General features: G+C 43.4%; 1 protein-coding gene across 1 annotated transcript in view; it reads left to right on the top strand.

The window, feature by feature from the left end:
* tnfrsf21 (tumor necrosis factor receptor superfamily, member 21) overlaps positions 1-23,926 on the top strand; it is a 127,780-nt gene extending 103,854 nt beyond the window's left edge. Inside the window, exons 5-6 of the mRNA XM_085372812.1 lie at positions 4,610-4,862; positions 23,697-23,926. Of these exons, the coding sequence (XP_085228938.1) occupies positions 4,610-4,862; positions 23,697-23,926 (483 nt within the window). The remainder of the gene's footprint in view (positions 1-4,609; positions 4,863-23,696) is intronic.
* The last annotated feature ends 2,687 nt before the right edge of the window (positions 23,927-26,613 follow it).

Below are 26,613 nucleotides of genomic sequence, written 5' to 3'. Positions count from 1 at the left end.
GGCCATAGGCCACGCGGATCCCTCAAAGCTCTGAAAGAGTTATTTTTGAGCCCACACAGGGTTTCCAAGGTAAATGTAAGGAGGTATGTAAAACACTTCCGTGAGCGTTTGAACCAAGCCAATGCTCTGGCTAAACAGCACCTTGCTGTTTCACAGGGGAAAATGAAACGCCATTACGATAAGGCTTCTGTTAAAAGAACCTTTCAGGTGGGTGACCAGGTTCTTGTGCTGTTGCCTGTTCTGGGCTCAGCCTTGTCTGCTAGGTATAGCAGCCCCTTTGAAGTCTGTGAAAAGAGAGGGGAGACTGATTATGTAATTTGCACTCCCGACCACAGGTGCAAAACACGCGTCTGCCACATAAGCATGTTGAAATTATACCATCCTCGATCGACACCAGGGCCGGCTATCGCCTGTGCTTGTTGTAGCCTCAAGCCACCTAGAGGAAGGAGGGGTGGACGAGGTTGATGGTTTAAAACTAAGTTATCCCACCTGTTCTAGACCCCGTCTGTCTAACTCAGAAATGCTGAAAGCATTACCGAGCTTGCTCGAACATCTGTCTTCTGAGCAGCAAGATGACATAACTGTCTTGATTAGTGAATACACCTGTTTATTGTGTAGTGTGCCAACTCACACTACAGTGCTAGAGCATGATATCGATGTCCAGGGAGCTAAACCTATTAAGCAGCATCCTTGTCGAGCCAGCCCCCATAAGCTCATGAAACAGGACGCTGACTATCTGCTGCAACATGGCTTAGCGAAGCCATGTTGCAGTCAAAGCCCCTGGAGCTCACCTTGTATAGTGGAGTCTAAGCCAGATGGCTCGCCCCATTTCATTACAGACTTATGGAAGGTGAATTCTGTGACTGACTCACATCCTCTCCAAAGAATTGAGGATTGTGTGGACAGTATTGGGACTGCTCAGTATGGCACTAAATTAGATCTTCTTAAAGGTTACTGGCAGGTCCCTTTAACTGAGCATGCCTCTAACATCTCTGCCTTTGTAACACCTGATGATTTTCTACAGTACCTATGTACCTACAGTGGGGCAAAAAAGTATTTAGTCAGCCACCGATTGTGCAAGTTCCCCCACTTAAAATGATGACAGAGGTCAGTAATTTGCACCAGAGGTACACTTCAACTGTGAGAGACAGAATGTGGAAAAAAAAAATCCATGAATCCACATGGTAGGATTTGTAAAGAATTTATTCGTAAATTAGGGTGGAAAATAAGTATTTGGTCACCTCAAACAAGGAAAATCTCTGGCTCTCACAGACCTCTAACATCTTCTGTAAGAAGCTTTTCTGTCCCCCACTCGTTACCTGTATGAATGGCACCTGTTTGAACTCATCATCTGTATAAAAGACACCTGTCCACAGCCTCAAACAGTCAGACTCCAAACTCCGCCATGGCCAAGACCAAAGAGCTTTCGAAGGACACCAGGAAAAGTATTGTAGACCTGCACCAGACTGGGAAGAGTGAATCTACAATAGGCAAGCAGCTTGGTGTGAAAAAAATCAACTGTGGGAGCAATCATCAGAAAATGGAAGACATACAACACCACTGATAATCTCCCTCGATCTGGGGCTCCACGCAAGATCTCATCCCGTGGGGTCAAAATGATCATGAGAACGGTGAGCAAAGATCCCAGAACCACACGGGGGGACCTGGTGAATGACCTGCAGAGAGCTGGGACCAAAGTAACAAAGGTCACCATCAGTAACATACTACAACGGCAGGGAATCAAATCCCGCAGTGCCAGACGTGTTCCGCTGCTGAAGCCAGTGCATGTCCAGGCCCGTCTGAAGTTTGCCAGAGAGCACATGGATGATACAGCAGAGGATTGGGAGAATGTCATGTGGTCAGATGAAACCAAAGTAGAACTTTTTGGTATAAACTCAACTCGTGGTGTTTGGAGGAAGAAGAATACTTCTTGCATCCCAAGAACACCATACCTACTGTGAAGCATGGGGGTGGAAACATCATGCTATGGGGCTGTTTTTCTGCCAAGGGGACAGGACGACTGATCCGTGTTAAGGACAGAATGAATGGGGCCATGTATTGTGAGATTTTGAGCCAAAACCTCCTTCCATCAGTGAGAACTTTGAAGATGAAACCAGGCTGGGTCTTCCAACATGACAATGATCCAAAACACACCACCCGGGCAACAAAGGAGTGGCTCCGTAAGAAGCATTTGAAAGTCCTGGAGTGGCCTAGCCAGTCTCCAGACCTCAACCCCATAGAAAATCTGTGGCGGGAGTTGAAAGTCCGTGTTGCTCGGCGACAGCCCCAAAACATCACTGCTCTCGAGAAGATCTGCATGGAGGAATGGGCCAAAATACCAGCTACTGTGTGTGCAAACCTGGTAAAGACCTATAGTAAACGTTTGACCTCTGTTATTGCCAACAAAGGTTATGTTACAAAGTATTGAGTTGTATTTTTGTTATTGACCAAATACTTATTTTCCACCCTGATTTACGAATAAATTCTTTACAAATCCTACCATGTGGATTCATGGATTTTTTTTTCACATTCTGTCTCTCACAGTTGAAGTGTACCTCTGGTGCAAATTACTGACCTCTGTCATCATTTTAGGTGAGGGAATTTGCACAATCGGTGGCTGACTAAATACTTTTTTGCCCCACTGTATGTACCTATGGCATTCGGCATGTGTAACGCTCCTGCCACCTTCCAGAGGCTGGTAAATAAAGTCCTCCGTGGCCTGTCCAACTGCAGTGCCTACCTAGATGATCTAGTAATTTATACTGAAACATGGAAAGATCATTTGGAAACTCTACGCCAGGTATTTCACCATTTGGCTCAAGCTACTCTAACTCTCAACTTAGCTAAGTGTGAGTTTACCAAAGCTACAGTGACGTACTTGGGCAGGGAGGTGGGACGTGGACAGGTCCGGCCCATTGATGCAAAAGTGGGGCGATCGTGGCTCAAGAGTTGGGAGGTCGCCTTGTTATCGGAAGGTTGCCGGTTCGAGCCCCGGCTTGGACAGTCTCGGTCGTTGTGTCCTTGGGCAAGACACTTCACCCATTGCCTACTGGTGGTGGTCAGAGGGCCCGGTGGCGCCACTGTCCGGCAGCCTCGCCTCTGTCAGTGCGCCCCAGGGTGGCTGTGGCTACAATGTAGCTTGCCATCACCAGTGTGTGAATGTGTGTGTGAATGGGTGGATGACTGGATATGTAAAGCGCTTTGGGGTCCTTAGGGACTAGTAAAGCGCTATATAAATACAGGCCATTTACCATTTACCAGGCCATTTACCAAAAGTGGCAGTGATTAAAGAGTTCCCCACACCTAGCACCAGCCGTGAGTTGTGTAGGTTTCTAGGGATGGTGGGCTACTACAGAAACTTTTGTAAAAATTTCTCCTCTGTAGTCAAGCCACTGACTGACCTACTCAGTCTAAAGGTTCAGTTTCTATGGTCAAGTGAGTGTCAAGATGCTTTTGAAAGTGCAAAAGCCCTCCTCTGCCACACTCCTGTGTGAGCTGCACCTGATTTGACGCGACCATTCAAACTTCAGGTTGATGCCATGGCTGTCGGGGCTGGGGCAGTGCTGTTGCAAGAAGACTTGCAGGGTTTGGACCACTCCGTTTGTTACTTTTCCCGCAAGTTTAATAAAAATCAGTTAAACTACTCCACCATTGAAAAGGAGACCCTGACTTTGTTGTTGGCTCTTCAGCACTTTCACGTATACCTGGGGTCTAGCATGTTACCTCTTGTTATGTACACTGACCACAACCCACTTGTGTCCTTTGCTCGCATGTTTAATCATAAGCAGCGCCTTATGCGCTGGGCTCTGTTGCTGCAGGAATACAACTTAAGTATTCACCACAAAAAGGGGTCTGAAAATGTTTTGGCTGATGGTCTGTTTTGGTTGTAAACATGTTTTGTGGTGTTTGTTCTTTGTTTTTGTTACAGTTCCTAATATCTGCTTTTGCCCAACATAGTTGGTAATTTAAGGGGAGGGATGTTACGGCCCCCGGCCTCATGTGGCCCTGCCTTCCTCTGTCGAAATCAAAGCGTTCCAGGACTCACGGGTGATTGGCTGGCCAGGGACCTATGCAGTTGTGTTTTAATTTTTCAGAAAATTTAGTGAGAAACTTCAGGCCAGTATATATTCCTTTTACCTTGATGCTTCATTTGTTTCGTTAACATCATGTGTCATGGGGGGGGGAGGGGAGAGAGAGAGAGAGAGAGAGAGAGAGAGAGAGAGAGAGAGAGAGAGAGAGAGAGCTCACTAGTATTACCCAAATGTTCAGATCTTGTTAATGGGAGTCAGTCGTAGCCAGGAACTTTTTGGTGTTATCACATTGCATCTTACCGTGAGTTTCTCCGGCAAGTGCATTCAAAGTTTCTTTGTAAAAGCCTGCATGTCAAACTTAACATCTACTTTACATAAATATAATATGTCTCTGCACTTTCAGCGATTCAACTAAAGGTCATTATCTTCTGGACCTTTGTGCCATATATCATCAATCATATTGTCATTAAGAGCCATTTCCACCAATCTCCTAAAATGTTTTTTTCCTCTTGTCAATTCCCCTTCTCATCATCTTCCTCTTCTTTTCCTCACTTTCCACTCCTCCTTCATATTTGCAGTTTGACATCAACCAGCTGATGACCTCAGGGAATGTAAGCAATAGACACAGTCCAATCCAGAAGCCCACAGAGTCTCCTATTAGCATTGCCAGCAACAGTAGCATGGGCCGGGTCAGTGGCATGGGTTTGGAGCAGTCACCAGTGGACCGCACCAAAGGCTTCTTCCCTGATGAATCGGAGCCCCTGCTTCGCTGCGACTCTACCTCCAGCAAAGACTCCGCCCTGAGTAGGAATGGCTCCTTTATTACCAAAGGTGAGACATGACCACAAACAGATCTATTCCAATTAAGTCCCAAGGATGGTTCAATTCATTTGGTGCTTTTGCGGTTCTTGGTGGTCTAGGAACGCCTTTGCAGTTCCCAGCTTCCCTTGGTTAGTGGCACTTCTCGGTGCATTTGCTGGTGCATCCTCCAGAAGTATCCACTTGCACCTCATATTCAACTAAACTAGAAGGACAGATGGTCCCACATGACCTGCCGGCGCTTTGTAATGTGACAGTGTGTAATCACAAAAAGGAAAACCACCCACAGACCACAACAGTCTCACCAAAACAAATCTCGGGTTGTATTTTGCCTACTGAACCTGTCTGCTGTCATCTTGCATGGTCAAAAACTTCACTTGATCAGTTCAGCTTCGACCCCTCCATCAGTAAACAAGCAGATCCTCACTGAAAAAATGTAGTTTTGCCAATAAGTATCAAATTTTTGTCTAGTATGCCTTCCATCCGGTTTGAGCTGATATGGGATCCCAGAATGGAATTATGAGGTTTTATGAGAAATCTGATTGTGGGCAGAACTTGCTGGGATCGGCAAAAATGGGCAAACCATCACACTTCTAGAATCTATACCATTTGTAGACACCACGAGCTATCAGGGCCCGAGCACTGAGAGTGCGAAGGCCCTTTTGTATCTGCTCCGTTTTTAGGGCCCGCGCACCGAGAGTGCGAAGGCCCTATTGTATCTGCTCCGTTTCTTCTTCTTCTTATTATTATTAGGGCCCGAGCACTGACAGTGCGAAGGCCCTATTGTAATTGCTCTGTTTATTATTAGGGCCCGAGCACTGATAGTGCGAAGGCCCTATTGTAATTGCTCTGTTTATTATTATTATTAGGGCCCGAGCACCGAGAGTGCGAAGGCCCTATTGTATCTGCTCCGTTTCTTATTAGGGCCCGAGCACTGAGAGTGCGAAGGCCCTATTGTATCTGCTCCGTTTCTTATTATTATTAGGGCCCGAGCACCGAGAGTGCGAAGGCCCTATTGTATCTGCTCCGTTTCTTATTATTATTAGGGCCCGAGCACCGAGAGTGCGAAGGCCCTATTGTATCTGCTCTGTTTCTTATTATTATTATTAGGGCCCGAGCACAGAGAGTGCGAAGGCCCTATTGTATCTGCTCCGTTTCTTATTATTATTAGGGCCCGAGCACCGAGAGTGTGAAGGCCCTATTGTATCTGCTCCGTTTCTTATTATTAGGGCCCGAGCACTGAGAGTGCGAAGGCCCTATTGTATCTGCTCCGTTTCTTATTAGGGCCCGAGCACTGACAGTGCGAAGGCCCTATTGTATCTGCTCCGTTTCTTCTTATTATTATTAGGGCCCGAGCACTGAGAGTGCGAAGGCCCTATTGTATCTGCTCCGTTTCTTATTAGGGCCCGAGCACTGACAGTGCGAAGGCCCTATTGTAATTGCTCTGTTTATTATTAGGGCCCGAGCACTGACAGTGCGAAGGCCCTATTGTAATTGCTCTGTTTATTATTAGGGCCCGAGCACTGACAGTGCGAAGGCCCTATTGTAATTGCTCTGTTTATTATTATTATTATTATTAGGGCCCGAGCACTGACAGTGCGAAGGCCCTATTGTAATTGCTCTGTTTATTATTAGGGCCCGAGCACTGACTGTGCGAAGGCCCTATTGTATCTGCTCTGTTTCTTCTTATTATTATTATTCAGGCAAAACAAGGGCCTTTTTGAGGGCCTAAACATGCTCAAAAACTCATGAAATTTTGCACACATGCCAGGTCTGGTGAAAAATTTTGTATTTTAATGGTTTTACATATGAGCACTGGGAAATGGCTCTACAGCGCCACCTATGCCTTGTTAAATGCAGCCCTACGACCACATCGTTTCAGCTACATGTATGAAATTTGGCACACATGTGTATCATGCCAAGACGAACAAAAAAGTCAGTGGGCCCATTGACGCAAACCCAACAGGAAGTCCGCCATTTTGGATTGAATGTGACATTTTGGCTCTGATTTTACCGTTTCGATGCCTCGAACTTTAACGAACTCCTCCTTGGCATTTGGTCCTATAAGCTTCAAATTTGGACAGTGTCAACTACACCCTTGTGCCATGTTAAATTGCGGAGCTTTTGAGTTTTCACAATACTATGAGGCCGTGGCGCCATGGCGAATTTCGATGACTCGCCATGAAAATCTTATTGCCTCTCATTTTGTCATACATTTTCTGACCTTGACCAAAGTGAACACATATGATAAGGCTCCACCCCTGAACATATTTCAACTGCCATATTTGACATCAAGGACAGCGCCACCTAGTGGGAACAGGAAATGTCATGTTTTACACTTTGGGGTACAGTATTGTGATGGGTGACATCTGCAGCCTCAAATTTCTCCAGGAAAGCCTTAAGGAGTTGGTCTTGGGTTACAGTGAAAACTGTGACTTTTCGCGAAAGGGTGTGACCCCAGCAGCATGGCGAACTTTGATGTCACGCCATGAAGAAACAAATTAGTATAACTCAATGAAATCCAGTCTGATTAGTACCAGACTTTACAGGCATGATGTCACACCCGCCCTGAACAGATTGATGTGCCCATTGTCGGAAATACGGACAGCGCCACCTAGTGGGAACAGGAAATGTCATGGCTTTCATTTTGTTGTACTGATTTTCACAGGTTCATCGTGGCCACCTGAAAAGCGGTGAATATCACCATCAGTCCCTCGCGATGCTTCAGTGCAAAAATTGTGACTTTAAACTGAACGGCGCACCCTGGTGGCAACGCTGTTCACCATGAAAGATGAAGTGGCTTTTGAGGGTCTTGGCAAGTGTATAGAGGCTTGAAATTTGGCACACACCTCCAATGTGACGAAGGCTTTGTTGTCATGTGATCATTTTCATTGAATATCCCAAAATGGCTCCACAGCGCCCCCTACAAAATTTCAAAACCACAGCCCCAGCTCTGTGTTTTATGTATGAATCTGAAACCTGGTAGGCTTATAGGAGATATCAAGATGTACAAAAAAGTCTCTTGGAGCAATATCCCAAATCCAACAGGAAGTCAGCCATTTTAAAATTAATGTGTAATTTTGGCGACATTTTCCCCTCTTTTCAGGCTTCATACTTTGACGAACTCCTCCAAGGGATTTCATCAGATTGGACCGATCTGAAGTTTGTGGAATCTAAAGACCTTTGTGATGTTAAATTGCGAAGCTTTTTACGTTCAGGGAAACGGGGTGGTCATGGCGGCACTTAGAGTTTCAATCACTCACCAAAAAGCAGTAATCTGCTGTCACTCAAAAACACAATATCCAATCTCTCCCAAACGTCGCAGGTGTGATGAGACTCGAGCTCGGAAATGTTTGTTATGCCATTTGTCGGTAATAGTTAGAGCGCCACCTAGTGGGACGACTATATTCATGGTTCAATGAGATGAAATGTTAGCTGGTGGTTAAATGCATGAATTCCATCAATGTGACATCACATCGGACGTGCTGGTTTTAGGTGTTGGGCGTGGCTCGACACGCCAGGGTGCGAGGGCCCTCATAACGCTGCTTGCAGCTTTAATTAGGGCCCGAGCACCGAGAGTGCGAAGGCCCTATTGTATCTGCTCCGTTTCTTATTATTATTATTATTATTATTATTATTATTATTATTATTATTATTATTATTCAGGCAAAACAAGGGCCTTTTTGAGGGCCTAAACATGCTCAAAAACTCATGAAATTTTGCACACATGCCAGGTCTGGTGAAAAATTTTGTTTTTTAATGGTTTTACATATGAGCACTGGGAAATGGCTCTAGAGCGCCACCTATGCCTTGTTAAATGCAGCCCTACGACCACATCGTTTGGGCTACATGTATGAAATTTGGCACACATGTGTATCATGCCAAGACGAACAAAAAAGTCAGTGGGCCCATTGACGCAAACCCAACAGGAAGTCCGCCATTTGGACGTGAAGGTGACATTTTGGCTCTGATTTTACCGTTTCCATGCCTTGTACTTTAACGAACTCCTCCTTGGGATTTGGTCGTATAAGCTTCAAATTTGGACAGTGTCAACTACACCCTTGTGCCATGTTAAATTGCGGAGCTTTTGAGTTTTCACAATACTATGAGGCCGTGGCGCCATGGCGAATTTCGATGACTCGCCATGAAAATCTTATTGCCTCTCATTCTGTCATACATGTTCCGATCTGGACCAAAGAGCACACATATGATAAGGCTCCACCCCTGAACATATTTCAACTGCCATATTTGACATCAAGGACAGCGCCACCTAGTGGGAACAGGAAATGTCATGTTTTACACTTTGGGGTACAGTATAGTGAAGGGTGACATCTGCAGCCTCAAATTTCTCCAGGAAAGCCTTAAGGAGTTGGTCTTGGGTTACAGTGAAAACTGTGACTTTTCGCCAAAGGGTGTGACCCCAGCAGCATGGCGAACTTTGATGTCACGCCATGAAGAAACAAATTAGTATAACTCAATGAAATCCAGTCTGATCAGTACCAGACTTTACAGGCATGATGTCAGACCCGCCCTGAACAGATTGATGTGCCCATTGTCGGAAATACGGACAGCGCCACCTAGTGGCAACAGGAAATGTCATGGCTTTAATTTTGTTGTACTGATTTTCACAGGTTCATCGTGGCCACCTCAAAAGCGGTGAATATCACCATCAGTCCCTCGTGATGCTTCAGTGCAAAAATTGTGAGTTTAAACTGAACGGCGCACCCTGGTGGCAACGCTGTTCAACATGAAAGATGAAGTGGCTTTTGAGGGTCTTGGCAAGTCTATAGAGGCTTGAAATTTGGCACACACCTCCAATGTGATGAAGACTTTGTTGTCATGTCATCACTTTCATTGAATAGCGCAAAATGGCTCCACAGCGCCCCCTACAATATTTCAAAATATCAGCCCCTGCTCTGTGGTTTATGTATGAATCTGAAACCTGGTAGGCTTATAGGAGATATCAAGATGTACAAAAAAGTCTCTTGGAGCAATATCCCAAATCCAACAGGAAGTCAGCCATTTTAAAATTAATGTGCAATTTTGGCGACATTTTCCCCTCTTTTCAGGCTTCATACTTTGACGAACTCCTCCAAGGGATTTCATCATATTGAACCATTCTCCAGTGTGTGGAATCTAAAGACCTTTGTGATGTTAAATTGCGAAGCTTTTTACGTCCAGGGAAACGGGGTGGTTATGGCGGCACTTAGAGTTTCAATCACTCGCCAAAAAGCAGTAATCTGCTGTCACTCAAAAACACAAAGTCCAATCTCTCCCAAACGTCTCAGGTGTGATTAGACTCGAGCTCGGAAGTGTTTGTTATGCCATTTGTACATAATGGTTAGAGCGCCACCTAGTGGAACGACTAACTAATCATGAATGAATGAGTTGAAATGTTAGCTGGTGGTTAAATGCATGAATTCCATCAATGTGACATCAGATCGGACGTGCTGGTTTTAGGTGTTGGGCGTGGCTCGACGCGCCGGGGGTGCGAGGGCCCTCATAACGCTGCTTGCAGCTTTAATTATTATTATTATTATTCACCCCAAACAAGGGCCTTTTTGAGGGCCTAAACATGCTCAAAAACTCATGAAATTTTGCACACATGCCAGGTCTGGTGAAAAATTTTGTATTTTAATGGTTTTACATATGAGCACTGGGAAATGGCTCTAGAGCGCCACCTATGCCTTGTTAAATGCAGCCCTACGACCACATCGTTTGAGCTACATGTATGAAATTTGGCACACATGTGTATCATGCCAAGACGAACAAAAAAGTCTGTGGGCCCATTGACGCAAACCCAACAGGAAGTCCGCCATTTGGAAGAGAAGGTGACATTTTGGCTCTAATTTTGCCATTTCCATGCCTCGAACTTTTGCGAACTCCTCCTTGGGGTTTCATTTCATAACCTTCAAATTTGGACAGTGTCAACTACACCCTTGTGCCATGTTAAATTGCGGAGCTTTTGAGTTTTCACAATACTATGAGGCCGTGGCGCCATGGCGAATTTCGATGACTCGCCATCAAAATCTTATTGCCTCTCATTTTGTCATACATTTTCTGACCTTGACCAAAGTGAACACATATGATAAGGCTCCACCCCTGAACATATTTCAACTGCCATATTTGACATCAAGGACAGCGCCACCTAGTGGGAACAGGAAATGTCATGTTTTACACTTTGGGGTACAGTATAGTGATGGGTGACATCTGCAGCCTCAAATTTCTCCAGGAAAGCCTTAAGGAGTTGGTCTTGGGTTACAGTGAAAACTGTGAGTTTTCGAGAAAGGGTGTGACCCCAGCAGCATGGCGAACTTTGATGTCACGCCATGAAGAAACAAATTAGTATAACTCAATGAAATCCAGTCTGATCAGTACCAGACTTTACAGGCATGATGTCAGACCCGTCCTGAACAGATTGATGTGCCCATTGTCGGAAATACGGACAGCGCCACCTAGTGGCAACAGGAAATGTCATGGCTTTAACTTTGTTGTACTGATTTTCACAGGTTGATCGTGGCCACCTCAAAAGCGGTGAATATCACCATCAGTCCCTCGTGATGCTTCAGTGCAAAAATTGTGACTTTAAACTGAACGGCGCACCCTGGTGGCAACGCGGTTCATCATGAAAGATGAAGTGGCTTTTGAGGGGCTTGGAAAGTTTATAGAGGCTTGAAATTTGGCACACACCTCCAAATGCATGAAGGCATTGTTGTTATGTAACCATTTTCCTTGAATAGCGCAAAATGGCTCCACAGCGCCCCCTACAATATTTCAAAACATCAGCCCCTGCTCTGTGTTTCATCTATGAGTCTGACACTTGGTAAGCTTGTGTAAGATATCAAGATGTACAACAAAGTCTCTTGGAGCAATATCCCAAATCCAACAGGAAGTCAGCCATTTTAAAATTAATGTGTAATTTTGATGACATTTTCCCCCCTTTTCAGGCCTCATACTTTGACGAACTCCTCCAAGGGATTTCATCATATTGAAGCATTCTTCAGTGTGTAGAATCTAAAGACCTTTGTGATGTTAAATTGCGAAGCTTTTTCCGTTCAGGGAAACGGGGTGGTCATGGCGGCACGTAGAGTTTCAATCACTCGCAAAAAGCAGTAATCTGCTGTCACTAAAAAACACAATGTCCAATCTCTCCCAAAGGTCGCAGGTGTGATGAGACTCGAGCTTGGAAATGTTTGTTATGCTATTTGTCAATAATGGTTAGAGCGCCACCTAGTGGGACGACTATACTCATGGTTGAACCAAATGAAATGTTAACTGGTGGTTAAATGCATGAATTCCATCAATGTGACATCAGATCGGAGGTGCTGGTTTTAGGTGTTGGGCGTGGTTCGACGCGCCGGGGGTGCGAGGGCCCTCATAACGCTGCTTGCAGCTTTAATTAGGGCCCGAGCACCGAGAGTGCGAAGGCCCTATTGTATCTGCTCCGTTTCTTATTATTATTATTAGGGCCCGAGCACCGAGAGTGCGAAGGCCCTATTGTATCTGCTCCGTTTCTTATTAGGGCCCGAGCACTGACAGTGCGAAGGCCCTATTGTAATTGCTCTGTTTATTATTATTATTATTAGGGCCCGAGCACCGAGAGTGCGAAGGCCCTATTGTATCTGCTCCGTTTCTTATTATTATTATTATTATTATTATTCAGGCGAAACAAGGGCCTTTTTGAGGGCCTAAACATGCTCAAAAACTCATGAAATTTTGCACACATGCCAGGTCTGGTGAAAAATTTTGTATTTTAATGGTTTTACATATGAGCACTGGGAAATGGCTCTACAGCGCCACCTATGCCTTGCTAAATGCAGCCCTACGACCACATCGTTTCAGCTACATGTATGAAATTTGGCACACATGTGTATCATGCCGAGTCGAACAAAAAAGTCTGTGGGCCCATTGATGCAAACCCAACAGGAAGTCCGCCATTTAGAAGTGAAGGTGACATTTTGGCTCTGATTTTGCCATTTCCATGCCTCGAACTTTTTCGAACTCCTCCTTGGAATTTGGGCGTATAAGCTTCAAATTTGGACAGTGTCAACTACACCCTTGTGCCATGTTAAATTGCGGAGCTTTTGAGTTTTCACAATACTATGAGGCCGTGGCGCCATGGCGAATTTCGATGACTCGCCATGAAAATCTTATTGCCTCTCATTTTGTCATACATTTTCTGACCTTGACCAAAGTGAACACATATGATAAGGCTCCACCCCTAAACATATTTCAACTGCCATATTTGACATCAAGGACAGCGCCACCTAGTGGGAACAGGAAATGTCATGTTTTACACTTTGGGGTACAGTATTGTGATGGGTGACATCTGCAGCCTCAAATTTCTCCAGGAAAGGCGTAAGGAGTTGGTCTTGGGGTACAGTGAAAACTGTGACTTTTCACGAAAGGGTGTGACCTCAGCAGCATGGCGAACTTTGATGTCTCGCCATGAAGAAACAAATTAGTATAACTCCATGAAATCCAGTCTGATTAGTACCAGACTTTACAGGCATGATGTCAGACCCGCCCTGAACAAATTGATGTGCCCATTGTCAGGAATATGAAGAGCGCCACCTAGTGGCAACAGGAAATGTCATGTCTTACACTTTGTTGTACTGATTTTCACAGGTTCATTGTGGATACCTCAAAAGCGGTGAATGTCACCGTCAGTCCTTCATGATGCTGCAGTGCGAAAATTGTGACTTTATACTGAACGGTGCACCCTGGTAGCAACGCTGTTCACCATGAAAAATGAAGTGGCTTTTGAGGGGCTTGGAAAGTTTAAAAAGTCTTGAAATTTGGCCCACACCTCCAATGTGCTTAAGGCTTTGTTGTCATGTGATCATTTTTATTGAATAGCGCGAAATGGCTCCACAGCGCCCCCTACAAAATTTCAAAATATCAGCCCCTGCTCTGTGTTTTATGTATGAGTCTTAAACCTGGTAAGCTTATAGGAGATATCAAGATGTACAAAAAAGTCTCTTGGAGCAATATCCAAAATCCAACAGGAAGTCAGCCATTTTAAAATTAATGTGCAATTTTGGCAACATTTTCCCCTCTTTCCAGGCACCGTTCTTTGACGAACTCCTCCAAGGGATTTCATCAGATTGATGCGATCTCCTGTGTGTGGAATCTAAAGACCTTTGTGATGTTAAATTGCGAAGCTTTTTACATTCAGGGAAACGGGGTGGTCATGGCGGCACGTGGAGTTTCAATCACTCGCCAAAAAGCAGTAATCTGCTGTCACTCAAAATCAAAATGTCCAAACTCTCCCAAAGCTCATAGGCGTGATGAGACTCGAGCTCGGAAATGTTTGTTATGCCATTTGTGCATAAGGGTTAGAGCGCCACCTAGTGGAACGACTAACAAATCATGAATGAATGAGTTGAAATGTTAGCTGGTGGTTAAATGCATGAATTCCATCAATGTGACATCAGATCGGACGTGCTGGTTTTAGGTGTTGGGCGTGGCTCGACGCGCCGGGGGTGCGAGGGCCCTCATAACGCTGCTTGCAGCTTTAATTAGGGCCCGAGCACTGACAGTGCGAAGGCCCTATTGTAATTGCTCTGTTTATTATTAGGGCCCGAGCACCGAGAGTGCGAAGGCCCTATTGTATCTGCTCCGTTTCTTATTATTATTATTATTATTATTATTATTATTATTATTATTATTCACCCCAAACAAGGGCCTTTTTGAGGGCCTAAACATGCTCAAAAACTCATGAAATTTTGCACACATGCCAGGTTTGGTGAAAAATTTTGTATTTTAATGGTTTTACATATGAGCACTGGGAAATGGCTCTACAGCGCCACCTATGCCTTGTTAAATGCAGCCCTACGACCACATCGTTTGAGCTACATGTATGAAATTTGGCACACATGTGTATCATGCCAAGACGAACAAAAAAGTCAGTGGGCCCATTGACGCAAACCCAACAGGAAGTCCGCCATTTGGAAGAGAAGGTGACATTTTGGCTCTAATTTTGCCATTTCCATGCCTCGAACTTTAACGAACTCCTCCTTGGGATTTGGTCCTATAAACTTCAAATTTGGACAGTGTCAACTACACCCTTGTGCCATGTTAAATTGCGGAGCGTTTGAGTTTTCACAATACTATGAGGCCGTGGCGCCATGGCGAATTTCGATGACTCGCCATGAAAATCTTATTGCCTCTCATTTTGTCATACATTTTCTGACCTTGACCAAAGTGAACACATATGATAAGGCTCTACCCCTGAACATATTTCAACTGCCATATTTGACATCAAGGACAGCGCCACCTAGTGGGAACAGGAAATGTCATGTTTTACACTTTGGGGTACAGTATAGTGATGGGTGACATCTGCAGCCTCAAATTTCTCCAGGAAAGCCTTAAGGAGTTGGTCTTGGGTTACAGTGAAAACTGTGAGTTTTCGCGAAAGGGTGTGACCCCAGCAGCATGGCGAACTTTGATGTCACGCCATGAAGAAACAAATTAGTATAACTCAATGAAATCCAGTCTGATCAGTACCAGACTTTACAGGCATGATGTCAGACCCGCCCTGAACAGATTGATGTGCCCATTGTCGGAAATACGGACAGCGCCACCTAGTGGCAACAGGAAATGTCATGGCTTTAATTTTGTTGTACTGATTTTCACAGGTTCATCGTGGCCACCTCAAAAGCGGTGAATATCACCATCAGTCCTTGATGATGCTTTAGTGCAAAAATTGTGACTTTAAACTGAACGGTGCACCCTGGTGGCAACGCTGTTCACCGTGAAAAATGAAGTGGCTTTTGAGGGTCTTGGAAAGTTTATAGAGGCTTGAAATTTGGCGCACACCTCCATTGTGCTTAAGGCTTTGTTGTTATGTGATCATTTTCATTGAATAGCGCAAAATGGCTCCACAGCGCCCCCTACAATATTTCAAAACATCAGCCCCAGCTCTGTGTTTTATCTATGAGTCTGAAACCTGGTAAGCTTATAGGAGATATCAAGATGTACAAAAAAGTCTCTTGGAGCAATATCCCAAATCTAACAGGAAGTCAGCCATTTTAAAATTAATGTGTAATTTTTGTGATATTTTCCACTCTTTCCAGGCACCGTTCTTTGACGAACTCCTCCAAGGGATTTCATCATATTGAACCAATCTCCAGTGTGTGGAATCTAAAGACCTTTGTGATGTTAAATTGCGAAGGTTTTTACGTTCAGGGAAACGGGGTTGTCATGGCGGCACGTGGAGTTTCAATCACTCGCCAAAAAGCAGTAATCTGCTGTCACTCAAAATCTAAATGTCCAAATTCTCCCAAAGGTCGCAGGCGTGATGAGACTCGAGCTTGGAAATGTTTGTTATGCCATTTGTCAGTAATGGTTAGAGCGCCACCTAGTGGGACGACTATAATGATGACTGAATGAGATGAAATGTTAGCTGGTGGTTAAATGCATGAATTCCATCAATGTGACATCAGATCGGAGGTGCTGGTTTTAGGTGTTGGGCGTGGCTCGACGCGCCGGGGGTGCGAGGGCCCTCATAACGCTGCTTGCAGCTTTAATTATTATCATTATTAGGGCCCGAGCACTGACAGTGCGAAGGCCCTATTGTAATTGCTCTGTTTATTATTATTAGGGCCCGAGCACTGAGAGTGCGAAGGCCCTATTGTATCTGCTCCGTTTCTTATTATTATTATTATTATTATTATTATTAGGGCCCGAGCACTGATAGTGCGAAGGCCCTATTGTAATTGCTCCGTTTATTATTATTATTATTATTATTATTATTATTATTATTATTCCGGCAAATGAATCGGCCTTTTGAGGGCCTAAACATGCTCGAAAACTCATGAAATTTTGCACACGCGTCAGGTCTGGTGAAAATTTACGTATTTTAATGTTCTCAGACATGGCCAGGGAAAATTAGCTCAGTAGCGCCACCTAGAAAAATGAAAAACGCGAGCCCCCGGTATGGGTATGACCTACATGTTTGAAAGTCGGTACACCTATATAACGTTCAGAGTCGAACAAAAAAGTCTATTATGGCAATGTCCTAAACCCAACAGGAAGTCCGCCATTTTGGATTGAAGGTGACATTTTGGGTCTGATTTTACCGTTTCCATGCCTTGTACTTTAACGAACTCCTCCTTGGGATTTGGTCCTATAAACTTCAAATTTGGACAGTGTCAACTACACCCTTGTGCCATGTTAAATTGCGGAGCTTTTGAGTTTTCACAATAGTATGAGGCCGTGGCGCCATGGCGAATTATGATGACTCGCCATGAAAATCTTATTGCCTCTCATTCTGTCATACATGTTCCGATCTGGACCAAAGAGCACACATATGATAAGGCTCCACCCCTGAACATATTTCAACTGCCATATTTGACATCAAGGACAGCGCCACCTAGTGGGAACAGGAAATGTCATGTTTTACACTTTGGGGTACAGTATAGTGATGGGTGACATCTGCAGCCTCAAATTTCTCCAGGAAAGCCTTAAGGAGTTGGTCTTGGGTTACAGTGAAAACTGTGACTTTTCGCAAAAGGGTGTGACCCCAGCGGCGTGGCGAACTTTGATGTCACGCCATGAAGAAACAAATTAGTATAACTCCATGAAATCCAGTCTGATTAGTACCAGACTTTACAGGCATGATCTCAGACCCGCCCTGAACAGATTGATGTGCCCATTGTCGGAAATACGGACAGCGCCACCTAGTGGCAACAGGAAATGTCATGGCTTTAATTTTGTTGTACTGATTTTCACAGGTTCATCTTGGCCACCTCAAAAGCGGTGAATATCACCATCAGTCCCTCGTGATGCTTCAGTGCAAAAATTGTGACTTTAAACTGAACGGCGCACCCTGGTGGCAACGCTGTTCAACATGAAAGATGAAGTGGCTTTTGAGGGTCTTGGCAAGTTTATAGAGGCTTGAAATTTGGCACACACCTCCAAATGGATGAAGGCTTTGTTGGCATGTGATCATTTTCATTGAATAGCGCGAAATTGCTCCACAGCGCCCCCTACAAAATTTCAAAACCACAGCCCCTGCTCTGTGTTCTATGTATGATTCTGAAACCTGGTAAGCTTATAGGAGATATCAAGATGTACAAAAAAGTCTCTTGGTGCAATATCCCAAATCCAACAGGAAGTCAGCCATTTTAAAATTAATGTGTAATTTTTGTGACATTTTCCCCTCTTTCCAGGCACCGTTCTTTGACGAACTCCTCCAAGGGATTTCATCATATTGAACCAATCTCCAGTGTGTGGAATCTAAAGACCTTTGTGATATTAAATTGCGAAGCTTTTTACGTTCAGTGAAACGGGGTGGTTATGGCGGCACTTAGAGTTTGAATCACTCGCCAAAAAGCAGTAATCTGCTGTCACTCAAAAACACAATGTCCAATCTCTCCCAAAGCTCATAGGCGTGATGAGACTCGAGCTCGGAAATGTTTGTTATGCCATTTGTACATAATGGTTAGAGCGCCACCTAGTGGAACGACTAACTAATCATGAATGAATGAGTTGAAATGTTAGCTGGTGGTTAAATGCATGAATTCCATCAATGTGACATCAGATCGGACGTGCTGGTTTCAGGTGTTGGGCATGGCTCGACACGCCGGGGGTGCGAGGGCCCTCATAACGCTGCTTGCAGCTTTAATTATTATTATTATTATTATTATTATTCACCCCAAACAAGGGCCTTTTTGAGGGCCTAAACATGCTCAAAAACTCATGAAATTTTGCACACATGCCAGGTCTGGTGAAAAATTTTGTATTTTAATGGTTTTACATATGAGCACTGGGAAATGGCTCTACAGCGCCACCTATGCCTTGTTAAATGCAGCCCTACGACCACATGGTTTGAGCTACATGTATGAAATTTGGCACACATGTGTATCATGCCAAGACGAACAAAAAAGTCTGTGGGCCCATTGACGCAAACCCAACAGGAAGTCCGCCATTTGGAAGAGAAGGTGACATTTTGGCTCTAATTTTGCCATTTCCATGCCTCGAACTTTTGCGAACTCCTCCTTGGGGTTTCATTTCATAACCTTCAAATTTGGACAGTGTCAACTACACCCTTGTGCCATGTTAAATTGCGGAGCTTTTGAGTTTTCACAATACTATGAGGCCGTGGCGCCACGGCGAATTTCGATGACTCGCCATGAAAATCTTATTGCCTCTCATTCTGTCATAGATTTTCTGACCTTGACCAAAGTGAACACATATGATAAGGCTCCACCCCTGAACATATTACAACTGCCATATTTTACATCAGGGACAGCGCCACCTAGTGGGAACAGGAAATGTCATGTTTTACACTTTGGGGTACAGTATTGTGATGGGTGACATCTGCAGCCTCAAATTTCTCCAGGAAAGCCTTAAGGAGTTGGTCTTGGGTTACAGTGAAAACTGTGACTTTTCGCAAAAGGGTGTGACCCCAGCGGCATGGCGAACTTTGATGTCACGCCATGAAGAAAGAAATTAGTATAACTCAATGAAATCCAGTCTGATCAGTACCAGACTTTACAGGCATGATGTCAGACCCGCCCTGAACAGATTGATGTGCCCATTGTCGGGAATACGGACAGCGCCACCTAGTGGCAACAGGAAATGTCATGGCTTTAATTTTGTTGTACTGATTTTCACAGGTTCATCTTGGCCACCTCAAAAGCGGTGAATATCACCATCAGTCCCTTGTGATGCTTCAGTGCAAAAATTGTGACTTTAAACTGAACGCCGCACCCTGGTGGCAACGCGGTTCACCATGAAAGATGAAGTGGCTTTTGAGGGGCTTGGAAAGTTTAAAAAGTCTTGAAATTTGGCGCACACCTCCAATGTGGTTAAGGCTTTGTTGTTATGTGATCATTTTCATTGAATATCCCAAAATGGCTCCACAGCGCCCCCTACAAAATTTCAAAATCACAGCCCCTGCTCTGTGTTTTATGTATGAGTCTGAAACCTGGTAAGCTTATAGGAGATATCAAGATGTACAAAAAAGTCTCTTGGAGCAATATCCCAAATCCAACAGGAAGTCAGCCATTTTAAAATTAATGTGCAATTTTGGCAACATTTTCCCCTCTTTTCAGGCATCGTTCTTTGACGAACTCCTCCAAGGGATTTCATCAGATTGGACCGATCTGCAGTTTGTGGAATCTAAAGACCTTTGTGATGTTAAATTGCGAAGCTTTTTACGTTCAAGGAAACGGGGTGGTCATGGCGGCACTTAGAGTTTCAATCACTCGCCAAAAAGCAGTAATCTGCTGTCACTCAAAAACACAATATCCAATCTCTCCCAAACGTCGCAGGTGTGATGAGACTCGAGCTCGGAAATGTTTGTTATGCCATTTGTCGGTAATAGTTAGAGCGCCACCTAGTGGGACGACTATAATCATGGTTCAATGAGATGAAATGTTAGCTGGTGGTTAAATGCATGAATTCCATCAATGTGACATCACATTGGACGTGCTGGTTTTAGGTGTTGGGCGTGGCTCGACACGCCGGGGGTGCGAGGGCCCTCATAACGCTGCTTGCAGCTTTAATTATTATTATTATTATTATTTCGGCAAATGAATTGGCCGTTTGAGGGCCTAAACATGCTCGAAAACTCATGAAATTTTGCACACGCGTCAGGTCTGGTGAAAATTTACGTATTTTAATGTTCTCAGACATGGCCAGGGAAAATTAGCTCAGTAGCGCCACCTAGAAAAATGAAAAACGCGAGCCCCCGGTATGGGTATGACCTACACGTTTGAAAGTCGGTACACCTATATAACGTTCAGAGTCGAACAAAAAAGTCTATTATGGCAATGTCCTAAACCCAACAGGAAGTCCGCCATTTTGGATTGAAGGTGACATTTTGGGTCTGATTTTACCGTTTCCATGCCTTGTACTTTAACGAACTCCTCCTTGGGATTTGGTCCTATAAACTTCAAATTTGGACAGTGTCAACTACACCCTTGTGCCATGTTAAATTGCGGAGCTTTTGAGTTTTCACAATACTATGAGGCCGTGGCGCCATGGCGAATTTCGATGACTCGCCATGAAAATCTTATTGCCTCTCATTCTGTCATACATGTTCCGATCTGGACCAAAGAGCACACATATGATAAGGCTCCACCCCTGAACATATTTCAACTGCCATATTTGACATCAAGGACAGCGCCACCTAGTGGGAACAGGAAATGTCATGTTTTACACTTTGGGGTACAGTATAGTGATGGGTGACATCTGCAGCCTCAAATTTCTCCAGGAAAGCCTTAAGGAGTTGGTCTTAGGTTACAGTGAAAACTGTGAGTTTTCGCGAAAGGGTGTGACCCCAGCAGCATGGCGAACTTTGATGTCACGCCATGAAGAAACAAATTAGTATAACTCAATGAAATCCAGTCTGATCAGTACCAGACTTTACAGGCATGATGTCAGACCCGCCCTGAACAGATTGATGTGCCCATTGTCGGAAATACGGACAGCGCCACCTAGTGGCAACAGGAAATGTCATGGCTTTAATTTTGTTGTACTGATTTTCACAGGTTTATCTTGGCCACCTCAAAAGCGGTGAATATCACCATCAGTCCCTCGTGATGCTTCAGTGCAAAAATTGTGAGTTTAAACTGAACGGCGCACCCTGGTGGCAACGCTGTTCAACATGAAAGATGAAGTGGCTTTTGAGGGTCTTGGCAAGTTTATAGAGGCTTGAAATTTGGCACACACCTCCAATGTGCTTAAGGCTTTGTTGTTATGTGATCATTTTCATTGAATATCCCAAAATGGCTCCACAGCGCCCCCTACAAAATTTCAAAACCACAGCCCCAGCTCTGTGTTTTATGTATGAGTCTGAAACCTGGTAAGCTTATGGAAGATCTTAAGATGTACAAAAAAGTCTCTTGGAGCAATATCCCAAATCCAACAGGAAGTCAGCCATTTTAAAGTTAATGTGTAATTTTGGCAACATTTTCCCCTCTTTTCAAGCACCTTTCTTTGACGAACTCCTCCAAGGGATTTCATCAGGTTTATGCAATCTTCTGTGTGTGGAATCTAAACACCTTTGTGATGTTAAATTGCGAAGCTTTTTACATTCAGGGAAACGGGGTGGTCATGGCGGCACGTGGAGCTTCAATCACTCGCCAAAAAGCAGTAATCTGCTATCACTCAAAATCAAAATGTCCAAACTCTCCCAAAGGTCGCAGGCGTGATGAGACTCGAGCTAGGAAGTGTTTGTTATGCCATTTGTACATAATGGTTAGAGCGCCACCTAGTGGAAGAACTAACTAATCACGAATGAATGAGTTGAAATGTTAGCTGGTGGTTAAATGCATGAATTCCATCAATGTGACATCAGATCGGAGGTGCTGGTTTTAGGTGTTGGGCGTGACTCGACGCGCCGGGGGTGCGAGGGCCCTCATAACGCTGCTTGCAGCTTTAATTATTATTATTATTATTATTCAGGCGAAACAAGGGCCTTTTTGAGGGCCTAAACATGCTCAAAAACTCATGAAATTTTGCACACATGCCAGGTCTGGTGAAAAATTTTGTATTTTAATGGTTTTACATATGAGCACTGGGAAATGGCTCTAGAGCGCCACCTATGCCTTGTTAAATGCAGCCCTACGACCACATCGTTTGAGCTACATGTATGAAATTTGGCACACATGTGTATCATGCCAAGACGAACAAAAAAGTCAGTGGGCCCATTGACGCAAACCCAACAGGAAGTCCGCCATTTGGAAGAGAAGGTGACATTTTGGCTCTAATTTTGCCATTTCCATGCCTCGAACTTTTGCGAACTCCTCCTTGGGGTTTGATTTCATAACCTTCATATTTGGTCAGTGTCAACTACACCCTTGTGCCATGTTAAATTGCGGAGCTTTTGAGTTTTCACAATACTATGAGGCCGTGGCGCCATGGCGAATTTCGATGACTCGCCATGAAAATCTTATTGCCTCTCATTTTGTCATACATTTTCTGACCTTGACCAAAGTGAACACATATGATAAGGCTCCACCCCTGAACATATTTCAACTGCCATATTTGACATCAGGGACAGCGCCACCTAGTGGGAACAGGAAATGTCATGTTTTACACTTTGGGGTACAGTATAGTGAGCGTTTTGTTGTGTGTGTCAGAACAATGAGGCAACTGCTAAATGTTACAGGTGTTACAGGAGTGATACATCTCCTGTTGTCAGGCCTACAGGTATCAGGCTGTTGTTCTCCTTTATCTCATAGTGGACAGAAATTATTATTATTTGATGCAGAACACTTGATTGTTATGTAAATAGTTTGAAATGCTTATTTAAAAAAACATCTTGGCTGCATTATTCGGTAAATAATGGGCAATCGGCAAAAAACTTTTTTTTTTTTTGTTTGCATAACTCAGTAACTTTTTTGAAGAAGTAACTATATAATTAATTGCCCAACATTGGTCATTATATACTGTATTTTACAGACAGAGACTTACAGGACTCTCTGCCAGACCACAGACTCATACTCATAATACAAGTCAGAGCTTTATTTAAAAAAGAAAAAAGAAAGGCAGTTGTTTCCAAAATTGGAGTTCAAGTTATTTTTACTTCCAATAGTGTTAACATACTAAACGGGTCATGAACAAGATTGTTTTTTAATTTTCATTTTAAGTGGGCTAAATCAGTTAATTAAAAGTAGTCTAACATGTAAAATGTAAATGCTGTAATTTGAGTATTTTAATAAACCATGTAACTTGGATGGATTCGATGCTGGCGTGACCACAGTGCACACGTCTGCTGTTGCTCACAGTGGTCCAAGGGATCGCTCAGGGAGTTTGTGTGTTCGCTCAGACACATGAAAAATTAGAGGGAACATTGCTTAGGGTAATCTTTGTCTCTTTTTTGTCTTTCAGAGAAGAAAGACACAGTGCTCCGACAGGTGCGTCTGGACCCATGTGACCTGCAGCCCATCTTTGACGACATGCTGCACATCCTCAACCCAGAGGAGTTGCATATCATCGAACAGATCCCAGCCGCTGAGGACAAACTGGACAGGCTCTTTGAGATTGCAGGAGTGAAGAGTCAGGAGGCCAGCCAGAAGCTGCTGGACTCTGTGTACAGCCATCTCCCTGACCTCTTGTAGCAGAGGAAAGATCAGGAAACAGCACAGACTGGAGTTGGCACAAGAATAAAAAGAAGTACGAGGGATGAATACAATGTTGTGTTCCAGTTAAGTCTTGGGTGGCATTTCATCTAAAAAGCTGTCATCATGCCACTTCATTTGAACATGGTCTGTGTCTGCTACCTCCAGTGACTCTTTAAAATCTTTACTTTATTCCTTTTCTTGTTCTTCTAATACACACAAGTACAAAAAATAATTTCCCCCAGGGATCAATAAAGTATTCTGATTCTGATTCTGATTCCTTTAAAACAACCCAGCCTATACCACGATGAACTCAATCTAACAGAGAGAATGGCTCAACAGCCTAACAGCCTCCTAATTTAGAGGAATACTGGGTTGAAAAGTAGCGTAGACGTAAATGGACTCCATAGAAAATCACACGTAGCACTTTCTTTATCTGAAATGGTCTTCATGCCTTCATGTCTGGTGGTGGTGGTGGGGGGGGTTGTAGTTTGTCCCTGTTGTTCAGGCTTCTCATGCCTTTAACATGGATCAAGTGTTACACGCTACATTTAGCAATGAACATGGTAAAGGTAAATAAGCTATAACTTCAAATGATGCTGGTATTATTCTTTAATTTTAGGGTTCTTGTAAAGAATATTTTTGCCCAGGTGTAGGTTTAACTGTAAGTCATGTGCCTGAACTTTCCAAAGCTTTGTTCCTCCCTCCCTCTTACTGTAACCACCAGCAGGGAGCAGCATTACTTAGATGGTTGTCCTGCTTTTCTGCAACCAAAACCATAGCTCAAAAAATGACCTTCTAAACTTTGTCTAATGTTCTGATATATGGTTCTGCAAAAACTCTTTTTGAGAAAAAAAAAAAAGCTGAACTAAACGGGAAGCTTAACTGCGTTGACCGGCCGCAGTCTGCTTCTCTGGAACTGAAACCATGTCTGCAAAGGTTCAGCCACCTTTGAATTCATGGGCAGGAAAAATACTTGGACTAGTACACTCATGCAGACCTCAACTAGCTACCCCTAGTTGCCTCAACAAATGTAGTGTTGATAAAGTGTTCTTGATACATTCTGGAGTTCATGTCAGTGTGGTTTTCAATCAGACAGAGTTGCCTGAGTGTTTCACTGCTAGAGTAAAAATGATAAAATACAACAGATTTTTTTTCTTTTTCATGCGGTAGTATTTTGCTACCTGTATCATTTAGTTGATGAGAAAATGTCATAATGATGCACTAATCCTATTTTCCATTAAGAGAGAGATGTTGTACTTTATTTGTCTTTAATGTTTTATAACTAACATTTGATTTTATTGGTTATTATATTTGTGTCACAATGTTTCCATTTTTCTTTCACCAGCATTCAGACAGATGTGCTCACCAGGATGTAGCGTATACATACTCCATAATCTACTTGAAGTCTGTCTAGTTGGCTCTTTTACATGATGTAACAGAAAAAAAATGCAATTTCTGTTCCCTCAACGTTCCACTCAACAAAACACATCAACATTTGGTGCACGCCTGATCTCTCACTGGCTGGCATTACTAGGGCAGAGATATGCGAATCCAGGGTAAAGATGAAAAATACTGACTGAATGAAAAAGACTTAAGGTTGTGTTCTAGGACTCTGTGAGCTTTCTCAACATCTGAACATCCACCATATCACTGGTGATGCAAGGCCATGGCTTGGTTTTATTTTATTCACATGCTAAATTGACATATTTGCAGAAACTACTGGATTTTATTTTAGAAATTAATTTGAATACATTTTTTAAAGCTTTGCCATACATGTGCTGCAAGTAGGTACTGTAAAACATGGTAAGTGGTGCATGTTAATCAAACCCAAATCCTAGACGTGCCCATTGCCCTTATCCTAGATAACTGTACGATGTGAGCTTTTTATTTTCTGATGTACATGCAGATTGAGTGGCTGATCATCAAATTTCACACATGTAACCAGTAAGTTTATTACTATGTAACTGCTTAAAATCCACAAATTAAAGCTAAAAGATTTGTCATAAATTTACATGTAATTGTGTCCATTTAAATGACTAGGTGTTGTGTAAATTTCAGTGTTTACATTATATTGCAGGACTGCTGCTTAAAGTGGAACATTATCAGTATGAGACAAACACAACTTTACTTGTTGTGTTTGTCGGGGAGAAAACTTGAGAAACAGTACAGAACTTGAGAGTCACTCTGCTACTGATGAAAGATTTATATACATTTATCAAGCTGAGTGCATTTTTTACTGTACAGGAAACACAGCATGACATTGACTGACAATGGCCTACAGCAAATTAGAATGCAGAACACAATGCTCTGTAAGAAAAAAAAATAATAAGAAGGCAAAATTCACCAAAAAAAAGGTCGCGAAACAGCGAGACCACCAAAGGTGAACGGCGTGGCGAGGGGCTACTGTAAACAGTTTCTGTACAACTTCATACAGATAGCTGTAACTATTGAAAGAAAACTCAGAAAATCACATTGATGTCTTAATCTTATAGTATTAAACATCCCCATGTTGTGCAAAAAGGTTTTGCAGCTGTTTGAGCTAAGATTATTGAGATATTCAGAAACTGAAAAACTATACTTTGTTCAGAACTCCATTCAAATGAATGCAACTGTCTTGGCGAAATAAAGCGTTTTTTTACAACTTCATGAAGCTAGCTATAACTTTTGATAGAAGACTAACATAC

Source organism: Diplotaxodon limnothrissa, linkage group LG15 (assembly GCF_057381915.1).
Source record: "Diplotaxodon limnothrissa isolate DT_005_m linkage group LG15, D_limnothrissa_male_GT1.1, whole genome shotgun sequence".
Taxonomy (NCBI): domain Eukaryota; kingdom Metazoa; phylum Chordata; class Actinopteri; order Cichliformes; family Cichlidae; genus Diplotaxodon; species Diplotaxodon limnothrissa.
The sequence above is the reverse complement of the archived record's forward strand: the minus strand, read 5'-3'. Positions and strand labels throughout refer to the sequence as shown.